Raw genomic sequence first — 21,626 nt, 5'->3', positions numbered from 1 at the left:
AGAGATCTTACTTCTAAACTCAAATGATATAGTGTTTAGTGGAGGAGCACTAAAGAGTTTATTACCAGGTGATAGTGCCCAAACAGGCCGAGACGTCAGCCGACTCGAACAGGTATTGAAGTACGCTTAAATTCATAGGTGTCTGGGACACCCAGTTTAACTTAAGTCAAGTGCGTAGGGGAAAATCTACCACACAGAGTAATAATAATACTCAATACAGAATAAAATACATTTTCAAAAACATTTATACACATAATACACTATATAACACTAGCTCTGTGGTGACTGAGGACTGTTGCATCATTTCAGAGGCTGCATCCTCCTGAGGTTGTATTCGAAGGCCGCCTACGTCATCAAGGATGTCTTATTTAAGAAAAGTAACTGTAACAAAATTGACTGTAATTTCTCGTGAGGTGTAAAATACTGTAATTTCTTTCTTACTTTGCAATCTAAAGGTTACTTTAAAAAAAAAAAAAAAAAAGAGACTGCCTTGATGATGCAAGCGACTGACAAATGAGACCTCCAGAGGATGCAGCCTTCAAAATGAGCGCAGCTTGTGACTGGGCAAGAGACTGAGGATTGTGACATGAGTGCTGTTATCTGCGAGAGGATCTGAGTTAAATTGATGCTTCTTGTTTTCATGATTTTGTTTAATTCAGTTCACTTTAGCAAATTTCCTTAGTCATTTAAAATGAAATAACCTTACAGTATTAATTTGCTCACATTATTAGCACATATATTAGTTTATAAACTTAAATCAGTTTCTGCAAATGAAACGAGTTTTAACTGTGCAACTGTGCTGCCAGCATTTTACAGATAATTTAAAGGACAAGGTTTTATAGTAAATATATGTATAAATATAAAAAAAATGATAATAAAAAAGCAGTTATTTGTAGGTGAATCTGCTGCCAGTTAATCACTGCAGATTTACACTGAAAGGTTTAACAGTGTAGGCATAATTTATGTGTTTACAAATCTCATTTCAGTCATTTAAACAGAAGTCTTTAGACCACCAAGTTTTGAAGATCACGTGAAACATAAAATCAGCCTTGTGTGTCCAAAGTTTTGACTGCCATGTAAGTAATATCAATTTTTTTATTACTTTATACTTTTTTTTTTTAACTGTATTTCCTTTTATTTCATTGAACATTCACATAAATTCATTCACTGAAGTCATTATTAATCATCACAGATAATCAGTGGTGTGGAGTTTCTATTCCAATACCCCAAACTAAAAAATGGACAAAGATTCTCAGTGAAAGACTGACCAGTGAAAGTATAGATATGAGACATGTTTTCGACATCATAAAAAGAGACGAGACCCTCATCATAATCCACAAACACCCCGACCCTCTGAGGATTCACTCTCAGAGAAAGAGGGACAGGTGGATCATTACTAGCCAAATAAATCCCATATCTCAGACCCACAGTCCAGTATCCATCCTGAGGATTCATTTTGATCCCGAAGCCCTTCCTGTTAATGGATTCTCTGACCACTCCTAAAAGCCACTTGGTTTGTTCCTTCACCTGAACCTCATAGTAAAAACTCCCTGAGGAGAATCTGTCCTTGCCAAGGACACTAAGATATTCCTTAAACCTGCCATTTTGCTCTTCATTTCCATCCATTTCCCCCCCCAATTTATTTCCAAGTTCCACTTGTTTCCCATCATCAGACACGATGAGACGAGGATGAGCTGAATCAGCATCCAGAATCACATTCACTGTTGAAATATAGAAAATTATGCTTTACAGATGAATATAAAATAATTGTAATTGTTATAATTTATTGGTATCTTTACAAAAATAATGCAGTAAAAATACTGCATTTATTGTAAATAAATGTAATGTTCAGTGTACTTTACATTATGATCGATAAAGTCTGTCTGCTTCTGAAAGACTGAAATGTTTTGATTGTTCTGATCATGTTTTCTATGTGTGTTGTTGTTCATTGTTGGATTCCCTTATGATTATATTTTGTCTTCTTTTTCTTCAGTTAAACATTTATGAGTTTAAATGCATGGGTTTCTTTTATGGCACATATAAACAACATTTGATCATTCATCAGAAGGCAGGCAAGCAAACAAACATTAAAGAGACTGGACAAAGAACACTGAAAACACAGGAATTAGTAACCATAACAACAAAGGAGTAGCAGGAAAACTGAACAAAGGAAAACAGGAGGCAATGAATACTTCAGTCATACTAAAATGACATAGACCAAGGAGCTGTTTGCACAACACCATTTTCAACTAAAAATTGAAAACTTCTTATGCATTTTGGCCGTTTATTACATGACAATGGAGTTTTTAGTCATTTTCCAACCGTCTCCATTGACTTTGTATTGCGTGGGGCTGCCTCCTTGTCATTTCTGACTTATAACAAAAAACAGAACAATGCCTTAAAGCTGCTGTATGACAAGATGTACAGCAAATAAGCTAAAAAACCCAGAACTAAGTTTTATAAGCTACCGGACCGTAAAAGCCAGCCTTTAAGGAGACAGAAGTGGATACAGGCAATAAGACGTGAAGCATTAGCAGGAAGAATGGGTACATTTTGGGATCCTGACTCTCAGTATGCCTCAGTAAGCCTACATGTGCAGTAAACATTTAGTCACTGTTAAGTCAGATATCCAGATGTCAGTTTTATATATTATATTTCCTGTCACTGATTACATTCCCCTCCAGTGGGTGTTGTTGTCATAGTAATATAACATGTCACGCTCTGTCTCAGTCGCCTGTACCCACTTTTTAGCCCTTAAACGCTCATTTTTTGGGTCGACAGCTTATAAAAACTTCTGGGTTTTTGGTTTTGGGTTTTTTTTTTTTTTTAGCTTATTTGCTGTACACCTTGTCACACAGCAGCTTTTAGACATTTTAGACAAGTCAAACATGACAAGGAGGCAGCCTCACGCAATACAAACTCAATGGAGACGGTTGGATTGCCCCCCCCCCCACCCCCATAAAACTTGAGTATTTTTACTCACCCTTTTGTGTCCTTAACTGTGTGAGAGCTAAAAACAAAGTATGAAGTTAAAAAGGGTTCATTACAGAATTCATCTTTAGATCAGTAATGAGATCAGGTGTTTTTAACCACTTGAATACCAATAACATTCAAGAAGACTTTACACAGTTTACAATACAATAATAAAATATGATTAATTTTATATATATATATGAATGCACAGCATATTCATTCATATTTGTGCAGAAAAATGAATATCTTAATAAAGCCATAAAACAAATTCACCTTTTGGAATAATCGCCTTCTGACTTTGTAAAAGTTGATCACGTTCTAAAGAAAATCCAGAAAAAAAGACGAGATAAGAATATTGAAATGATATTATTTTTTATACAGTTAATCTGTCAACAAGTTATGAATAAATATACATAGACAACTGAATAAACAAATTAATAACTTTATATAGAAAAAATAAAGACAAATTCACCATGTTGTATTCTGTTCATCTTTTCCTTTAGACGTCTGTGTGCTGAAGACAATTCAGAATGAAGACAAAAAAACAGCATTCAGACAACATAAACCTTAAATATAAACATAATTTCTGACAGGATGATCATGCACAAAAGAATATGGATACACAATATCTGTCAATTAAATATTTTCGGATTTAATTTGTGTTTGTGTAGACCGCTAGTAAAAATGCATTTTTGTAACATAATCATAATAAATTACAATATTTTCAATGTGGTTGCAGATATTGAAATGGACCCCACCGTCTTAAACCTGCAATTTAACATTTAACATTTAACCAATTCAACCAAGGAAACAGCCTACAAGTATCTAGCATGTGAACTCATTCAATATTGTTTAAAAATTGGTAATGCTTTAGATTACAGCCCGGAAAGTACTGCATAATTACAATAAATTTACAGCATAACTTTGGATGATTATAGTGTACCTATAAAATAAGTATGTGAAAGTATAGGGGAACAAAATGTAAAGTCTTGGGAACCAGGAATATAATAAATTATTTATACTGTAAGTATTTTAGAACTAAGGGGTACTTATACTATTATGATAGACAACAATCTTACGTTTGGGAGAAATTTAGCAAGAAATAGCACTGATTAAGTTGTTTCAAGGCAAGTAGAAAGAACTATTGCAATCTTTTTTTAATAAATGGGGAAATATGCTTTTGTTTCTTGTAGTTACAGGGTAAGTATGACATTGCGGGCCGTAAATTAAAGTGGTGCTTGTTACACTCTTATTTCATGTAGTTACAGGGTAAGTGTAATGTCTTCTTTTGGTGGTGTTTCACGTTCACTTTTCATGGTTTATTTTATAATTATGCTTTGTTTCATTGCTTTGTTTGTTTCCTGGTTTTACCATGTGCTTTGATGTCATGTGATTCCATTGCCCTCATGTGATCATGTCATGTGATTCCCCAATCTCATGTGTTATGTTCGTATTGGTTGATTTAGTCAGGTGATTTCAGTTCTGTTCTGTCATTGGTTCATTGTCTTGATTGTGCACAGGTGTTCCTTGTTTGTGAATTAGTCTCTCTGTATAGATAGCCCTCATGTTTCATTGTTCTCTCGTCTAGCTTTGTTAATGTAACCAGCTGCTGGCCACGTCTTTGTTTTTTGTTCATGTTTTGGATACTATTAAAACTGCACTTGGGTTCTCACTAGTGATGTCCAAATGAAGCAATGAATCAGTATTGAACCACTTCATCAATTGTTTTGAAAATGGGTTCATTCATTCAAAGCTTCGTTTCAGTGACATCTAGTGGTGAAATTGTAGATAGCAATATAATGTCTGTATGAGTGTAACTAGGGTTTGTGTGAATGATGTAAATAAACCAGCCACAAATAAATAAGCCAGGTGCAGTAGGATAACCAAGGTATAATAAAGCACCTTATTAGGACTGATCAGATAAAAATGTTCCCACATTGGAGAACAGGTTCTCTTCCTAGCTGGCTCCATGATGATGATCAAACAATGCAGTGATAATAACAACTATGCAAACTCCTAATACAACAAACCCACATCTTGTGCATCATTTTGGGTGTCTATATAGTCCTATACAGCCTAAAAAGCTGCTGAAGCGTGCGTGCAACAAAAAATCGCGTCATGAAGCCTCTCGCGATGCGAAGCAGTATCGACTGGTCTGAACCAGTCACGTGATTCACTCAGAGAACGTCATCGGTCACGTGTGTTTTTCCGCACCAAAGCAAGCTCCGAAGCAGTAGTTCAAGAAAAATGCTGCTTCGAGTTCGAAGCTTGTGTCGGAGCATCGGTGTCAGGCGGCCATCACTAGTTCTCACTACGCTCACTTTCAGTGGACTTTGTTACAGTATGTAACCAACTAAAAAATGACGCCATCCAACATCTGCATGAGTTTCTCAGCAAGCTTACCAGAGATTGTATATAATAGGGAGATAAGAGGGTCTGTTTCTCTTATCATTGTAGAAAGCGTAACAGCTAACTTAATCACGTGCAGCACCTCTCAGCCTATCATGTAATGGCAGTGACGTCAGTCACAACATACCCTAGTCTGCCTTCTCTTAAAAAAATACATTTTTATCAAGCTAAAATCTACACATAGTTCCCAAAGAAAGTATTGTTTAGTGTAAAACATGCTGAAGATTAGCAAACAGGCTGTGGATTAATTAAATGATTAGCTATTTCCCCACAAAAGCTGTTTAATCAGCACAGTGAAGCCTATCATCCATTGACTTCCATTCAAAAAACAGTCTCTGGTCTTATTCCCTGCGTACCGTAGGGGGGCGAAGCGTTAGTCCTTACGCTTTTTTTGGCTAAAGGTTGCAGGCTTGCCTTCCAGTGGCTTTGGGCTTACATCACACTTCAAGTTACGTCAAACCTGAACTCTCTACCCTCTCATGCACACGCAGGTGACAGTCGAAAGATGGCATGATGGTAAAATATGAGTAAACGGTGAGCACATTTCCGGCTGTACTGTATTTTCTTTTAATACAGAATAGCAAATGACATGGGATTCCCAAGATTCATCAGTGTGAAGAAAGAAAAAGAAGAGGAACAAGAGGAGGAGGAAGCCGAGCAAGAGAAACAAATAAGAAGTGTTGTGACTTTAAACCGGTTTTTAATTAAGTTGTTTTTCAAATAAAGGTTTTGGAGTCAGTGATATCAGATTGTTTGCATTTTTTATTTTTATTTTTATATTACTTACCCTGTAACTACATGAAATAAGAGGGTAACAAGCACCACTTTAATTTACGGCCCGCAATGTCATACTTACCCTGTAACTACATGAAACAAAAGCATATTTCCCCACGTATTAAAAGAGATTGCAGTAGTTCTTTCTACTTGCCTTGAAACAACTTAATCAGTGCACTTTCTTGCTAAATTGCTCCCAAACATAAGATTGTTGTCCATCATAATAGTATAAGTACCCCTTAGCTCTAAAATACAGTATAAATAATTTGCTATTTTCCTGGTTGTTACCCCTTTATTCCCAATACTTTACAAATTGTTCCCCAATACTTACACTCTAAAAAATGCTGGGTTAAAAACAACCCAAGTTGGGTTGAAAATGGACAAACCCAGCAACTGGGTTGTTTTAACCCAGCGGTAGGGTTAAATGTTTGCCCAACCTGCTGGGTAGTTTTATTTAACTCAACTATTGTTTAAAAATTACTGTATTGCTTAATTAAAATTAACCCAAAGTATGTTGGAAATGAACATTTATTAATGTTCAATGAATAATTATTAAACAATAAACATTTATTAAATTGTTATTAATAAATTTATATTAATAAACTATTAAACTATTAAATTTATATTAATAAAATATTAAAGCTTATTAATAAACATTCACCTTTTGTCTGTTTTTAATTTCCCAACTATTTTGGGTTCATTTTAAGCTAGCCATATAGCAATTTTTAAACAATAGTTGGTTTAAATAAAACTACCCAGCAGGTTGGGCAAACATTTAATCCAACCGCTGGGTTAAAACAACCCAATCGCTGGGTTTGTCCATTTTCAACCCAACTTGGGTTGTTTTTAACCCAGCATTTTTTAGAGTGTACACACACTTACTGTATACACTATACACTATATACACTATACTATACACTGTACACTATTATCGAAAGTTACGCTGTACATTTGTTGTAATTACGCAGTACTTTCCGGGTTGTAATCTAAAGATCAAACACAGCACACAATCATTTGAGATGTGGTGGAAATTACATTACTTATCCCTTTCAGAAGAAATGAGAAAAAAAAAAAAAAAAACTAATCAAATTATCAAACATGTGAGAACTATCCCCAAGCTGTCTTGCTTATTTACAAAAAATATATAAAATAACAAGAAAACAACAGTATTACCTCTGTATTTATGAACAAACAATAGTCCAGAAATCACAATGAACAAAACGAAAACTGAGATCAGAATGACTGATGTCCTCCAATCATAAAACATGTTATCTGTGAAACAAAACAATAATTAAGCACATTGCGTAAGTTAGATGTTTTAATGAGTCAATTATTGATAAATTTGGAATGCTATACACAGTAAAATGTTAATAATCTATAATGAACATAATGCTGCTTTTGCTTTTAGCATTACATAATGTCATGGACTTTAATAGTCTTCAAATCTCTAGTCTTTAAAAGTGTACTTACTTAAGATGATAACCTCAGTCTCCAGCATGTGATGCTTCATTTTGACTCTGCAGTGAATCTTGGTGATACTGTGATGTGCAACGACTGTGTGTTTCACACTGAATCCATCTGTGTTTCTGAGTTTCTCTGTAGTTTCTGAACTCAAACTGACTCCTTCACTGTCCAGCCACTCAAGATCAGGTTCAGGATACCAACCTTCAGATTCACACTGTAGATGAAGCCCTCCTGAACGATCAAACCCATCTACAGTGATCAATGGAGGACGTCCTACAGCTACAGATCAACATCAACATTCATTAAGTGAACATTTTCTGCCTACAAGCCTTTTTATGTTCTGCTGACAAGATCAACAAAAAATATCATCATTGTTAGTTTTCATATTCCTCACCTTCAACTCTGACATCAAAAATGGCATCATCAAACCAGGACTTGGACTGAATAAAACACTTATAACGTCCTTCATCAGATATTTGGACTGTTGAGAGTTTGAGTGATGCATTTCCTCTCTGTAGTTCTTGATGATTTAGTTTTGTTCTCCCTCTGTAGGACTGAATCTGCTCTGTGTTTCTGTCTTCATGATCCTCATAGAGATGCACTAATGAACCTCTCAGATCAGATCTAGACCACTCCACTCTCATGTCCACAACACTGAAGCTGGGTTTGACTGAACAGGGCAGAATCACATCTTCACCAGCTACAGCAAATACAGGATCTGCAGGTCCCTCTACTTTATACTGCTCTGTTACAAGAGAAAGAAAGAAAGAAAGAAAGAAAGCAGGGGCAAGTTGCATAAACTGCTTAGACTAGTCTTACAAGTTAGTCATCTATTTTTTTTCTTCAAGATTGGTCATAACTTTTTAAAGTCAGTTACATAAAAAAAGATTTCATTTGAATGCAAATAGCAATACTGATTAGCCATTGACTAACTGGTCAGACTAGTCTTAAGACAGAATCTTAGTATAGTGGCTATGTTTATGCGACTGGCCTCAGGTCTAAACTGCACGTATTAATGAAGCTCATTGGTTATGCAGCACGTTTAAATGTGTTTATCATAAAAAGCAATTGAGTCTCTTTAGAAAATTTGGACTGAACTGCTCAATTCATAGGGATAGTTTTCCGATCGTTTTATGATGTTTTGGAAGCGTCAAAATGATTGTTGCAAAGCAGTCTATGGAAGGACAAACATCTCTAAGATTTCATCAAAAAGATCTTCATTTGTGTTCAGAAGATGAACGGAAATCTTACGAGTTTGGAAAGACAAGAGGGTGAGTAATTAGTGACAGAATTTAAATTTTGGGGTGATTTATTGAAAACATAAAGTTTGATATCACCACTATGGTGATCAGTGTCCGGTTTAGTAGGGCTCTTGACCCTTGACTTTTTAACATTAGTTTGTCTTTTACTGTTTTAACTGTGTGTTTCTGATCCAGATTTGTTATGGCAAAAAATGCTGGAGAAAATCTCAGATGAAGTTGGTCACTTATTGGTGGTGCCATAGCATTATTTAGTGGCCTGATTCACTGATATAATTTAAAGCAGACAGAAAAACAACTAATGTTGAAAAGTCAAGGGCCCAACTAAAGCAAACACATGTTGACATATGGATACATTAATTCACACATGTGTGTTATTTCTGCTTAACTGCAAGAGATTTGCATTTTACAGTGAAGGTGTTTGATTGTGATAATTCAGGAAATACCTATAAAATATTTAAGGAAAATTTCTGTTAAAGTTTGTGCTTTATTTAAATTAGGATATCATATTAGGATATAGGTTTGGTTTGGCAGTTGTAGCTTTGGCAGTAATTTAATTTATTTCAAAATAAACCACTTTAGTCAGACAATGACCAGCTTACTGTACATTATCCCTTTTACAAATGAACACAAACTTCATCTCTTTAAACCGCAGCTCTTTAAAAGGAGTAAATCATTTACCTGATCTTGAACCTGTAATTCTACTAATAATCAGCAGCGTCAAACAAATCAACTTAATCTCTGAAGGACACAGATGCTAAAAAGAAAAATATGAGAAAACATGTATTACAATCAGAAACTCAAATAATGTTAACATGCATGTGTTTTGCTTCAGAATACTTACATATAAACTTACCAAATAAATTTCACACACATCTACAATCACTTTCTGTTTCAGGAAAACTGGTTAAACCAGTAGAACTGCACAACATACTTGTCACAGACTGCATTTCCCATCATCCTCCCTGGCACCTAACCAGGAAGTCATCTATCCCTCATCACCACACTGTAAAAATAAATAATAAAATAAAATAAAATAAAATCATTAACTTTGACACTAAGTAAAGTTGTATTTACATAGAATATTATGTTCAACTTGCCAAATTAATGTAGTTTGAACTTAGGATTCGATTAACTTTATGAATGTAATGTGAACTTACTTTTTTAAGTTTTCAGTACAAACATTCCCTGTAAAATGTTATTGTTTGAGGTACAAATTTCCACTGAATTATTTAAGTTATAATTACTTAGAATATTAAGTATTTTCAACATGACATTTAATTATTTAAACATTTAATTTAATTATTTAAACTTACAGTTCAATAGTTTTCAATAGTTCATGCTCATGTAACCTAATTTTGTTTATTTTATTAATTCAACCAAATAAATAACTATTTTATATAAATTGTTCTTTTATGTCAATTGTAAATAGTATTTTATTTCAAATGTTTCAGCCATGTTTCGGTTGAGAACTTTATTCACATTTAAATTAATTTCTACTGTGAATAATAACTGATTTGTTTCTTAATTAAGTTTCTCAGGATCTGAGCAGAGGATGATTAAATAACTCCAAAAACAGCTTTACCCTCTTCACTTATTATAGATTAGTTTGACCTTATTTCTTTCACAAGTTGTTTCTGAGAATTAACAGAGATTTAGCCCTTATTAATGTTGATTTTTTTAATGAAATTTTTTTTAAAGTCACAATTATAGTGAAAAGCATTGACTATCGAGTACTTGACCCTTGGCTTTTTTTAAAAAAAATTTTTTTTACAGCAATTGCAACAGTGTCTTATTAAAAACAATTGTGTTTTGATAAAGTATATCAGCAGTTCATACCCTTGACCATGTGTCAAAATGATTGATGGTGACCTTTGACCCCTATGGTGAAGATATTTTGTAAATTTCCTACTGTAAATATATCAAATTTATTTTTGTGACTGGATATGCATTGCTAAGGACTTCATTTGGACAACTTTAAAGGCGATTTTCTCAATATTTGCATTTTTTGCACCCTCAGATTCCAGATTTTCAAATAGTTGTATCTCAGCCAAATATTGTCCTAACAAACCATGCATCAATGAAAGCTTATTTATTCAGCTTTCAGATGATGTATAAATGTCAATTTAAAAAAAAAATTGACCCTTATGACAGGTTTTGTGGTCCAGGGTCACATTTTAACAGATCAAATCATAAGAGATATTGAGGACCTTGACATATTCAGACATGTCAAATTTCCGTTTTCTGGAGGCTTTTCATAGACATTATGATTTTCATGCTGTATATTCTATCCCCTACCCCTAAACACACACACTCTCAGTTACAGGGAAATGGTGAGATTATTATCTGGAGGTGAATGGATTCCCCAGTTGTTTAGCTTTTAACAAGTTTCTTTGACCGTAACCTGAGGGAATAAATAAACTAGCAATTCAACCGTAGTTTCATTTGCTTAATAAAATTGCACCAGCTCAGCAAAATTAGGAGACCTGTGTTACTTGCTTTGGCTGCTCCTGTAAGCGCGTTCCCTTAGTGACGGAGTTGAAGGAAGCTGCATTGCTCGGTCAAGAGTTCTGAAGGATGACGTCCATGGGGAAGGAGTTGGCTTTGCAGAAAATGGATTCTTCGTTGAATAGTCGCAGGGTTTACGCGTTGCTGCGTGAGTGTCTCTCTGCGTCTCGGGGAGTTGCTGGAAACAAATGACTTTTGGCGAGTCCTTGTCTGAGAAGTTCAACGAAGGTTCTTGCAGGGTTTGAGTGAGTCTTGAAGTGGTTTGGCTTGCAGGCAGGACGATGGTCGGTCTGCCGACTCAGCGAAGGCCAAGATGAAGTTCAAGCAAGGGCAAAAGCAAAAGCACAATGCACGGTATTGAGTTTTGAGCGGTTTGTTGGTTCTGCCTTTCCAATTGTTTTAGCCAATCAGGTCCTGTTTTGGGTGGGTCCTGCGCCCAGTTCTCCTGTTCTTGTATGCAATTAGCATAATGTCCTTACAGTCCTTTGTTCTCCAACTTCAAAAGTTGTACAGCTTACATAAATCAATTTTGCATCAAAATACTGGAAAGCATTCATCCATCACAACCATACCAAACAGTACACACTTTCTGTAATTGAGGTAGATTTTTCAAATTTACCTGTAATCAATATTTAAAACACTCAGAAAGAATTACATTGGTTCCATGAACAAAATAAAACATGCTTAATACAGATATGGTAAAGGGTGCTTTTTGGTGATAAGTTCATATCTCTGGCAGTATTTTCTAAATTGTCTTTGTTTGAACAAAAAGAGTGGCTTCACTGTCTGCCAGGGAAACTTTGGAATGTCTTTTGAAATGCAAAGCCAGGCAGAGGGAAAGTTTCCTGTAGGTGATTCCCGTGGTGCCCTGCTGTGATCTTCATCTTGAGATGTGTCGCAGGTCAGAGTTTCCTGATAACAGTGGGAATTTACACCTTGTGTCCTGGTGTTTGCTGATCCATCTGTTTTCTTAAAGTCAAAAAAGTGAGAGAGAGAGTCATTTTGATCTGTCTCTACTATCGATGGTCTCCAAATGGCAGAAATTGGAGAACAGGATATTTCATGAATGGCTCAGTGAGGGTACGCGTTGACTCTCTTTGATCTTTGGGGTGTGGAGTTTGTGGTAATTTGGTGGGCTTCGTTCAGGAATAATCCTACAGACTTATGACTGGTTTTGTGGTTCTGCTGTCACATAAAAGCAGAAGAATCATGACCTCTGACTGTAATGAATCAAGTTTTAATCTCTCAATAGTTTGAACTTTGCAGAATAAACTACTGTAATCTACACAAATGATTACAGTTGAAAAAAAAATAATATAACTATACAAGTTCCAACAATTCTTGTGAAACACAAGAATAGTGTTGATAGTTATGAGAAATCTTTTAGAAAATGGTCTGAAAATAAGATCTACTGATGTGAGCTTCTCTTCACACCAGTTTCTCTCTACAGCACTTCCTCTTTCACTCTCAGTCTCTCAGTTAAATGAGTCTTTCTACAATTTACTATCTGATTATTTGTAAGTGCGAACTCGTGAAATGAGTCTTTCTACAATTTAGGGTACATGTCATGTCCATCAATGATAATTATGTCTTTTCAAATAATTTTCTTCACAAAAATTATATTTTATCCATTAAGGGAAAGCAGATAATCTAAGGCCCTCCACCATACCATGATCCAGCTCCAGTTCCCCTTCACAGTCCCTCCATCCTTCCTTCTGGACTTTTTTGTGTTCTGGTTTATGTTCGGTTGTTATGTTCAATTAGGGCATCTGAAGTCACCCTTAGAGGGAGAAATGTCACATCTGTTTTGGGTTTTGTTCCATCTTCATGGTTCCTTTGTTTCCTGGTTTTGTCATGTGATTCCCTAGTCTCACGTGTCATGTTCTGATTGGTTCCCTTGTTTTATGTGTCACATTCTTTGGTTCATTGTGTTCAGGTGTTTCATGTTAGTCATTAGTTCATGTGTATATAGCCCTCATGTTTCCATTGTTTCTTTTGTCTAGCTTTGTTCATGTAACCTGCTGTTGGTGAGCTCTGTTTTGGGTCATATTCAAGCCATTGTTCTGTTTTCTTGTATTGATTTCACTTTTTGTAATAAACTGCAATAGGGTTCATCTTCATCTTGTCTCCAGTGACTCATTACAGACAGATAGAGCTGTGCCTGTCAGTGTTTAAAACAGGAACTGATGTGGTTTCAAAGAAGGGCAGGTCTGTCAGATCAGTTGAGGAAAAAATGTTGAAACCAAGTGGTGAAATTTCAAACTTCTGTGTTGTCTGTATGAAGACATTTGGCAACTCAAAGCCAAAGGAAGTGTGGGTAAAATGTGTATTGTGCAGTTTCTGGCCCACTGAGCCTGAACTCCAGGGTGAACCACATTCATTTGACTGACAATATTCACACAAAGACACACAAACATGACTGTTTTCTTGTTAGATCTACATGTTCTTTCCACAGGTACACTGGAGTGGAGTGTATATTCAGCATAAATACTGTTAATGAAGTTTATTCTTGTAGAATAATTTCCACACACATGCGCACACTCCTGAGTCAAACAGAAAGTGGATTATGGCCAGTCACGGAGAGATTGTTTGGGATTGTTCTTTTGGATTGTTTCAATAAACAATCCAATTTAATTTAATTATTGCATGGTGTTTTTGCTTTTGTTTAATTGTTACATCCTACCTGGTAGTATGCTCTCTAAACCCCCACAGTCATCATGTTTTCAGGCCATTTCAAGTTTTAATTTGTGACATAAAGCGGTGAAACTTACTTTTTAATTAGTCTTCACATTAATGCCATCAATATTATTGTTTGATTTGAAGCAGCGCTGCACAGAGCGATCGGTGAATGACGTCAAAGTACTGCGAGAGCGATTCAAAAGCATAAGGAGTCTCTCTGATCACTCTCACAGTACTTTGATGTCCTACACCGATCGGTCTGTGCAGCACTGATGCATCTCGCGTCTTCATTCAGGCAAAATCTATATTTATATAAAAATGATGCATTATTCAGACAGACATCAAGAATAAGCTTCATGATTCATGCCACAATGCATGCTGGGAGCCACCATAGTATTAAACTCAAGACTCCCAGCATGCATTGCAGCATGAAGTATCATTGTTGAGATTCATATGCTGATTCTTGATATCTGAGTGCATCTAAAAAATGTTTTCTCACAATGTATTAAAAATTCATTTCAAAATGTCTGATCTGTGGCAAGAAATTATTGTTGGTGTAAATTGATTTTCTTTATGATAATGAAATATATATCACCTGATCATCTTTGCTTTTGGTTTCCTATGCAACATTGTGTTTTGGTAACACCGTCACAAAAAAAACCAAAGTGTCAAACTGCCCAACTAAACAAAACACTGAACACAATAATAGTGGCCAACCATTTTCAGTAAAACATTTAATAAACCTCTGTTAAATCTCAAAAAGAACTGTAGATGACAGAAATAAAGACATATAAAGACAATCTGTTTGTAATAAGAGAGACTTAATGTCTTTCAGTTCATTTCTTCTAAGGCTGTGGCTGGAAGTCAGTTGTAGTTCTTGTGTTTCTCTTTCCTCCAGTGATTCTGCTTGTTATCATCAGGTATCTTCAATAATTGAACAATCATCACTAAATTATTCACTTAAGTACATAATTAATATAACTCTAACACTGCTTCATTGTTACTTTTAACACCCTGGTGGTGGTTCCCAAATGAACACTGAATGCTGTTAAATTAACAGAGATGAATTTACTGTGCAGTATCTGAATTTATATTACATTATACATTACATTTATATTAAGAGGAAAAGGCACAAAAATCATTACATCTTGGTGTTTGAATATTAAACTGTTCACAGGTACAAATATATCAGCGTCAAACTCCACACCCTTATTGTCAGAGGATAGAATAGAAATAGAGTTGAGCTCATAGTTGTGGTTTGGTTTGTTCTCTTTCAGCTCAGTGGCATTAATCAGTGTGGAGGAACAGCAGTCCTTCACCAGTTTCTGCTTCTTAACTTATAAAGTCGTGAATACAGCTAAGACTATTATTACAATACAGATCCATCAAAGTATTGTTTCCTTTTCCTTCTCCATTGAACACAAAAGAATATTAATTCTCAAAATGACAAACTGCTGCTCTTCAGTTTGATACTGAATGAGTCCTTACAACATTTTTAGTATTTAGTATTTTAGTTCTCAGCCCAGCCCTTTTCACTTTATTTGCACATGACTGTACACCCATCCACTCCTCTAATACTATAGTGAAGTTTGCTGATGACACCACTATAGTAGGGTTGATATCAGGAAATAATGAGATGCACTATAGAGAAGAGGTTCAACATCTAGTCGAGTGGTGTTCAGATAGTGACCTGGTTTTGAACACCACCAAAACAAAGGAAATCATCATAGATTACAGGAAAACCTGGAAAAAGACACCTTCCCCTCTCTATATAAATGGAGAGGAAGTTGAAAAAGTTACCAACATCAAATTCCCAAGTCTGTTTATTACAAATGATCTAACATGAACTGTTAATACTCGGTATGTAATAAAGAAAGCTCAGCAGAGGCTTTTCTTCCCGAGAAAACTCAAGAAAGCCAAAGTACCTTCTCAGCTTCTGGTAAATTTCTACAGGAGTACAATAGAAAGCATTATTTGCCACTGTGTGACAGTGTGGTATACCAGCGGCACTACACAGAATCGAAGAGATTTGGCCCGGATAGTCAAGACTGCACAAAGGATTGTGGGAATCTAGCTTCCCAATCTGGACACAGTTTATTCTAGACGTCTGCATAAGAGGACTAGTAACATCATCAAGGATTCAACTCGCCCACTTCCATCGGGGAAAAGATTTTTTTCCCAGAGCTGTAGCATGTATCACACCTTTTCCCCATATGCACACACACACATAGCTGTGGCAGACTGGAATTAAACAGTTACACACTTAAGTGTTGCTTCTATATACTGATACTTGGTTAAATTTTTTTGCACTGTTGTTTGCATTATTTAATTCCACTGTATATATATATATATATATATATATATATATATATATATATATATATATATATATTACTTTGCATATACTGTGATATTATGTTGGAGTTATTTATACTATGTGGATTCTACTTTTCTCTCTCTCTCTCTCTCTCTCTCTCTCTCTCTCTCTCGAGGCTGTTGGTCTCTGAGAGCTACTAAACAAATTTCATTATATTTTTATAATGACAATAAAGTTTCTATCTAGATAAACTTTTGTGACATTTTTTGAAAAGATGTTACAAGATTATCAACATTATCAGAAGGTTTTCTGTAACACATGAGGTGCATTTGTATGTGTTTAATCTGTCATTATGTTCCTGAAGATCTGACTGTAGGTATCAGGAAGTCTTGAGGCTTTAACTCAGTCTGTCTTTAACCATCTGTCATTATTCAGTCAGTATGGAGCTCAGTCCACTTCCTCTTGTGCTCTGTGAGTATTATTTTCACTGGATGTTAACTGATCATATTATGAATAGGATTGAACAGGTTCAAGAGATTAATTAGTGTTCTTGGATTATTTTCTTCTTCTTTTCATGCTGCTCTCAGTGTTTCAGATCCAGCTCTAGTTCATGATATATGAGTGAAAGACGATCTTGAGAGAGGAAGTGTGCAGTTAGAGCTGTTTGTGAAAGAGAAATAAACTCTTTTGTGTTTGGGTCAGTCTGTTTGTTCAGTCACTCGGTTTTGTGCTTTGTAATAGTGTTTGTTGAATCAGTTGTGTTAGATTGTTTTGTACAGTTTACTGTCCATGAAGTAGATATTCACTAGTAAGTCTTCAGTAGATGTTCACTAGTGTAGTTAGTAAGAGTTTATCTTTATTCAGACTTTAGATCAGACTGTTGGCTTCAAGTTTCTTAATCAGTTTCAGGTTTTCTCTGCTGTGATGATAAAATCAACATTTCTGTGTTGTGAAGCTGAGGAACACGTGAGAGTGAAATTATGGTGTTTCACAAGCAAAGGAAGAATATTCATTTATAAAATGCCTAAAGTTCATCAGCTCCATGTTCAATAACTGTTAGATTTTCCTGTAGTCAGTTAATCCTCAATAAGAACTGCTGTAGTCCGAGAGACAAAATACACAATCTTTCATGAGTTTTTTGTTTGTTTGTTTGTATTTTTAGTGCTGATTTCAAACATCTACTCTGGACACACTGAAGGTGAGTGAATTTGATTCATAAATTTCATCACAAATGTGTGATTGTGTTATAAACCAGCGGCCAGATTCTCAAAACATTCTGAAGAATAAAACTCTTGTTCTATTTTCTTCTTATTTTCTAACTTAAGAAAAAAAAAAAAAAGATAAGAATATTTTGTATTCCCAAAAACTTTTAACATTAAAATTTGTTATATTTAATGTTAAACTTAAGAATGTTTGTCTTTTTTCTTAAGACAAAATTTAAGAAGAATGAATGAATGAGTCATTTATTTAGCACTTTCCATTGTACTACTGTACATCCAAAGCACTTTACAATCATATCAGGGAGTTTCTCCTCCTCCAGCACAAGTGTTCATCATCCACATGGATGATGTGATGGCAGCCACTGAATAACAGCACCAGTGGTGTAACGTTTCACAAAATTCATGGTTCAGTTCAATATGGTTTTGATTCAGCAAAAAGAAAGAAATGCTAGAGAAATTTCCTTGATTTTTACCATTTTTTTTATTTATTAATACTAACATTATAAAGTATGATCTATTTTTTACTTTGAACAATGATGGAGCTACACTTGACCCATCTTCAGGGGTCTCTTCATAGCAACATATAAAACAAAAACAGCTCCTTATAAAAAATTAAATGTAGTATTGTAATAGTTATAAACAAATATAAAGAAAATAACAATTTAGTTTTAGGGGAGTACAGTCCACTGCCCTGAACAATTTCATCTCCTCCTCTGCCATTTTGTCCACAGACTCAGTGTTTGGCTCATGGGTCATGAACGTCTCAGTTACAAAGGTAACCCTCGTTCCCTGAAGGAGGGAACGGAGACGTACGTCGGACAGACCGACGAATAGGAATCTCGCTAGAGAGGCCAATCTACTTCGAGTGTAACTAAAACAAGCCAATGCTCATTGGCATGCAATCATATGCATCAGCTGCTCGCCTCGCAGCGCGGGTATATAATGAGCAGCAGGTGCGTTGCATCTTCAGGTTTTCGCTGAGGAGCCGAACCGGATAGGCGGCAGCATCAGCGGGGTACAGCGACTGTGGCGACAGGACGTACATCTCCGTTCCCTCCTTCAGGGAACGAGGGTTACCTTTGTAATCAAGACGTTCCCATTCAGTCGGTCACATTCGACGTACGTCGGACAGACCGACGAATAGGAATCCCTACCAAAGCGCCACAGGAGCTGCCCCCTTCCAGCGCTCTGTTGTAAGCCACCTGAACCCCCTTGCCTGAGGATGGTGGGACAGGGCTAACACAGAGAGTGTCGATCACTGCTGTTCCCCAAAACCCATTCAGTGAGACTATTGGATAACGCTGAGAAAGCGTACCCTTTCGCTGGGAAAGGAACGCTGCGGAAGCCACATCCTTCCCCGAAGGAGTTATGTGGAGAAGTACATATGGACTAACCCTGTAGGGCTGTGCTACATATGGAAGAGCTGGGGTGACTCCAACCCGATGAAGGGTAGATTCTCCCAGAGGGAAAGACACGGGCTTCGTTTAGGAGCAACCGTGGAACCAACCATATGGGATCCCCGTAGGGTCACACACATGGAACCCAGCCTAAACCCGGTTTTCAAGGATACAACAGAGTATAGGCCTGGCGCCAGACCCTCTGCCACGTCGGCTGCCGAAGGGATATCGGAGGACTCGACGGGGTCTGCCTTGTAGGGACTCTCTGGAGAAAAGAAGCGCATGTAGCGCAGCAAGCCGACACTAAGCCGGGGCCTCTCCGTGCCTCAAACCTGTGGCGAGAACACGGGAGGAGACCGGCTCGACACGAAGGCTATAGTATCTAGCGAACGTGTCGCCCAGCCCGCAGCTCTACAAATGTCTGTCAGCGAGGCGCCACGAGCCAGCGCCCAGGAGGATGCGACACCTCTCGTGGAGTGAGCATGCAACCTGAGCGGGCAGGGCACGCCCTGAGCTTGGTAAGCCAGGGTGATGGCATCCACTATCCAGTGGGCCATCCTCTGCTTGGAGACAGCCTTTCCCTTCTGCTGGCCTCCATAACAGACAAAGAGCTGGTCTGAGGTCCTGAGGCTTTGGGTTCTGTCTATGTACAGTCGCAAAGCGCGAACTGGACAGAGCAAAGCCAGGGCTGGGTCTGCCTCCTCTGAGGGCAGCACTTGCAGGCTCACTACCTGGTCCCTGAAGGGAGTGGTAGGAACCTTGGGCACATAGCCAGGCTGGGGTCTCAGTACCACGTGGCTGCCACCCGGCCCGAACTCTAGGCACGATTCGTCGACCGAAAATGACTGCAGGTCCCCTACCCTCTTGATGGAGGCCAATGCACCCAGCAGCAAAATCTTCATAGACAGAATCTTTAAGTCTGCTCATTGCAAGGGCTCAAAGGGAGCAATCTGGAGTGCTCTTAGCACCAGAGCAAGGTCCCAAGAGGGTATGGAGGGAGGACGAGGAGGATTTAACCGACTCGCCCCCCTAAGGAGCCTGACGACCAGGTCATGCTGACCAACAGACTTGCCATCTATGTGGTTGTGATATGCGGAGATAGCAGCAGTATGGACTTTGAGGGTAGAAGGGGACAGCCTATGCTCCAACCCTTGCTGCAAGAAGGAAAACACGACTCCGATCGAGCATCTTCGGGGGTCTTCTCGGCGAGAAGAACACCACTCGACGAACAGGTTCCACTTCGAGGCGTAAGCACGTCTCGTAGACTGTGCATGTGCCGAAGTGATGGTGTTAAGTACCTCGGGGGGTAAGTCACCTAGAACCTCCGCCAAATGTGCCCCGTCTCTGAGAAAGAAGGTCCTTCCTCAGAGGAATGGGCCAGGGAGGGCTGTCGCAAGGAGTGAAAGTTCTGGGAACCAGGTCTGGTTGGGCCAATAGGGCGCAACTAAGAGGACCTGCTCCTCGTCCTCCCTGACTTTGCACAGGGTCTGTGCAAGTAGGCTACTGGGGGAAACGCATATTTGCGAAGGCCCCGGGGCCAGCTGAGTGCCAGTGCATCTGTCCCGAGTGTTCCCTCGGACAGGGAGTAAAACAACTGGCAGTGGGAGGTTTCTGGTGAGGCAAACAGGTCTACCTGAGCCTCTCCGAACTCTCTCCAGATCAGCTGGTGGCCGAGGCATCTGTGAATACCACAGTATGCCGGGCCACTTGCTCTAGGGGCACTCCTGCCCGAAGAAACAAAGGGTCCGACCACGGGCTGAAGGCTTGGCGGCACTCCTGAGTGATTGTCACCCGGAACGTGCCGCGTTGCCACGCCCATCTCGGGACTCGGCCATGAAGCCAGTGTTGAAGCGGTCTCATATGAAGCAGACCGAGCGGTGTTACTTCCGCTGCGGCCGCCATATGCCCCAGGAGCCTCTGAAAGAATTTCAGTGGAACCGCTGTCCTGCCATTGAATGTATTCAGGCATTTCAACACCGACTGAGCACGTTCCTCTGTGAGGCGTGATATCTGTTCGACCGAATCCAACTCCATACCGAGAAAAGAGATCCTCTGCACAGGAGAGAGTTTGCTCTTTTCCCAGTTGACCTGAAGACCCAACTGGCTGAGGTGTCTGAGCACCAGATCCCTGTGTTCGCACAACTGATCCCGGGACTGTGCTAGAATGAGCCAGTCGTTGAGATAGTTGAGGATGCGAACACTCTGCTCTCTCATGGGAACAAGGGCTCCCTCCACAACTTTCGTGAAGACGCGGGGAGACGGGGCCAGCCCGAAGGGTAGGACTCTGTACTGATATGTTCGACCTTCAAACGCAAAACGCAGGAATGGCCTGTGTTGCGGAAGAATCGAGACATGGAAGTACGCGTCCTTCAGGTCGATCGCTGCAAACCAATCCTGGGGACGGATGCACTCGAAAATGCGTTTCTGCATAAGCATTTTGAACGGTAGCTTGTGAAGGCTCCGATACAAAACTCGCAGGTCCAGGATCGGTCGTAACCCACCGCTCTTTTTGGGTACAATGAAGTAGGGACTGTAGAACCCTGACCTCATATCGGCTGGAGGGACCGGCTTTATCACATCCTTCACCAGTAGGACCGCGATTTCCGCACGCAAGACAGGGGCATCA

At 38.2% G+C, this 21,626-nt stretch overlaps 2 protein-coding genes across 3 annotated transcripts in view; one reads left to right on the top strand and one right to left on the bottom strand.

Moving 5' to 3' along the window:
- Positions 1-1,130: 1,130 nt before the first annotated feature.
- LOC125270479 (butyrophilin subfamily 1 member A1-like) lies at positions 1,131-10,728 on the bottom strand. The gene is made up of 8 exons (XM_048194169.1): positions 10,719-10,728; positions 8,015-8,365; positions 7,627-7,899; positions 7,330-7,428; positions 3,446-3,487; positions 3,247-3,291; positions 2,984-3,010; positions 1,131-1,721 (listed from the first exon to the last, which is right to left on the bottom strand). Exons 1-8 carry the CDS (start codon positions 10,726-10,728, stop codon positions 1,180-1,182), a joined length of 1,389 nt encoding a protein of 462 aa, XP_048050126.1. The 3' UTR covers positions 1,131-1,179.
- Positions 10,729-16,788: 6,060 nt separating this feature from the next.
- Positions 16,789-21,626, top strand: part of LOC125275153 (Fc receptor-like protein 5) — a 51,124-nt gene continuing 46,286 nt past the window's right edge. For both annotated transcript variants that reach the window (XM_048201863.1, XM_048201856.1), the window contains exons 1-2: positions 16,789-16,854; positions 17,546-17,581. In XM_048201863.1, coding sequence (XP_048057820.1) covers positions 16,824-16,854; positions 17,546-17,581 — 67 coding nt within the window. In that variant the 5' untranslated portion in view covers positions 16,789-16,823. The remainder of the gene's footprint in view (positions 16,855-17,545; positions 17,582-21,626) is intronic.

Source organism: Megalobrama amblycephala, linkage group LG1 (assembly GCF_018812025.1).
Source record: "Megalobrama amblycephala isolate DHTTF-2021 linkage group LG1, ASM1881202v1, whole genome shotgun sequence".
Taxonomy (NCBI): domain Eukaryota; kingdom Metazoa; phylum Chordata; class Actinopteri; order Cypriniformes; family Xenocyprididae; genus Megalobrama; species Megalobrama amblycephala.
This window is presented reverse-complemented; position numbering and strand designations above follow the sequence as displayed.

Bases quoted from the DNA above. Each gene is read 5' to 3' on its own strand.
- LOC125270479 (XM_048194169.1), bottom strand. The intron at 7,429-7,626 runs GTAAGTACACTT...TTTGTTTCACAG, and splicing joins GACTGAGGTTATCATCTTAA to ATAACATGTTTTATGATTGG. The intron at 3,292-3,445 runs GTGAATTTGTCT...GATTTTCTTTAG, and splicing joins GATGAACAGAATACAACATG to AACGTGATCAACTTTTACAA.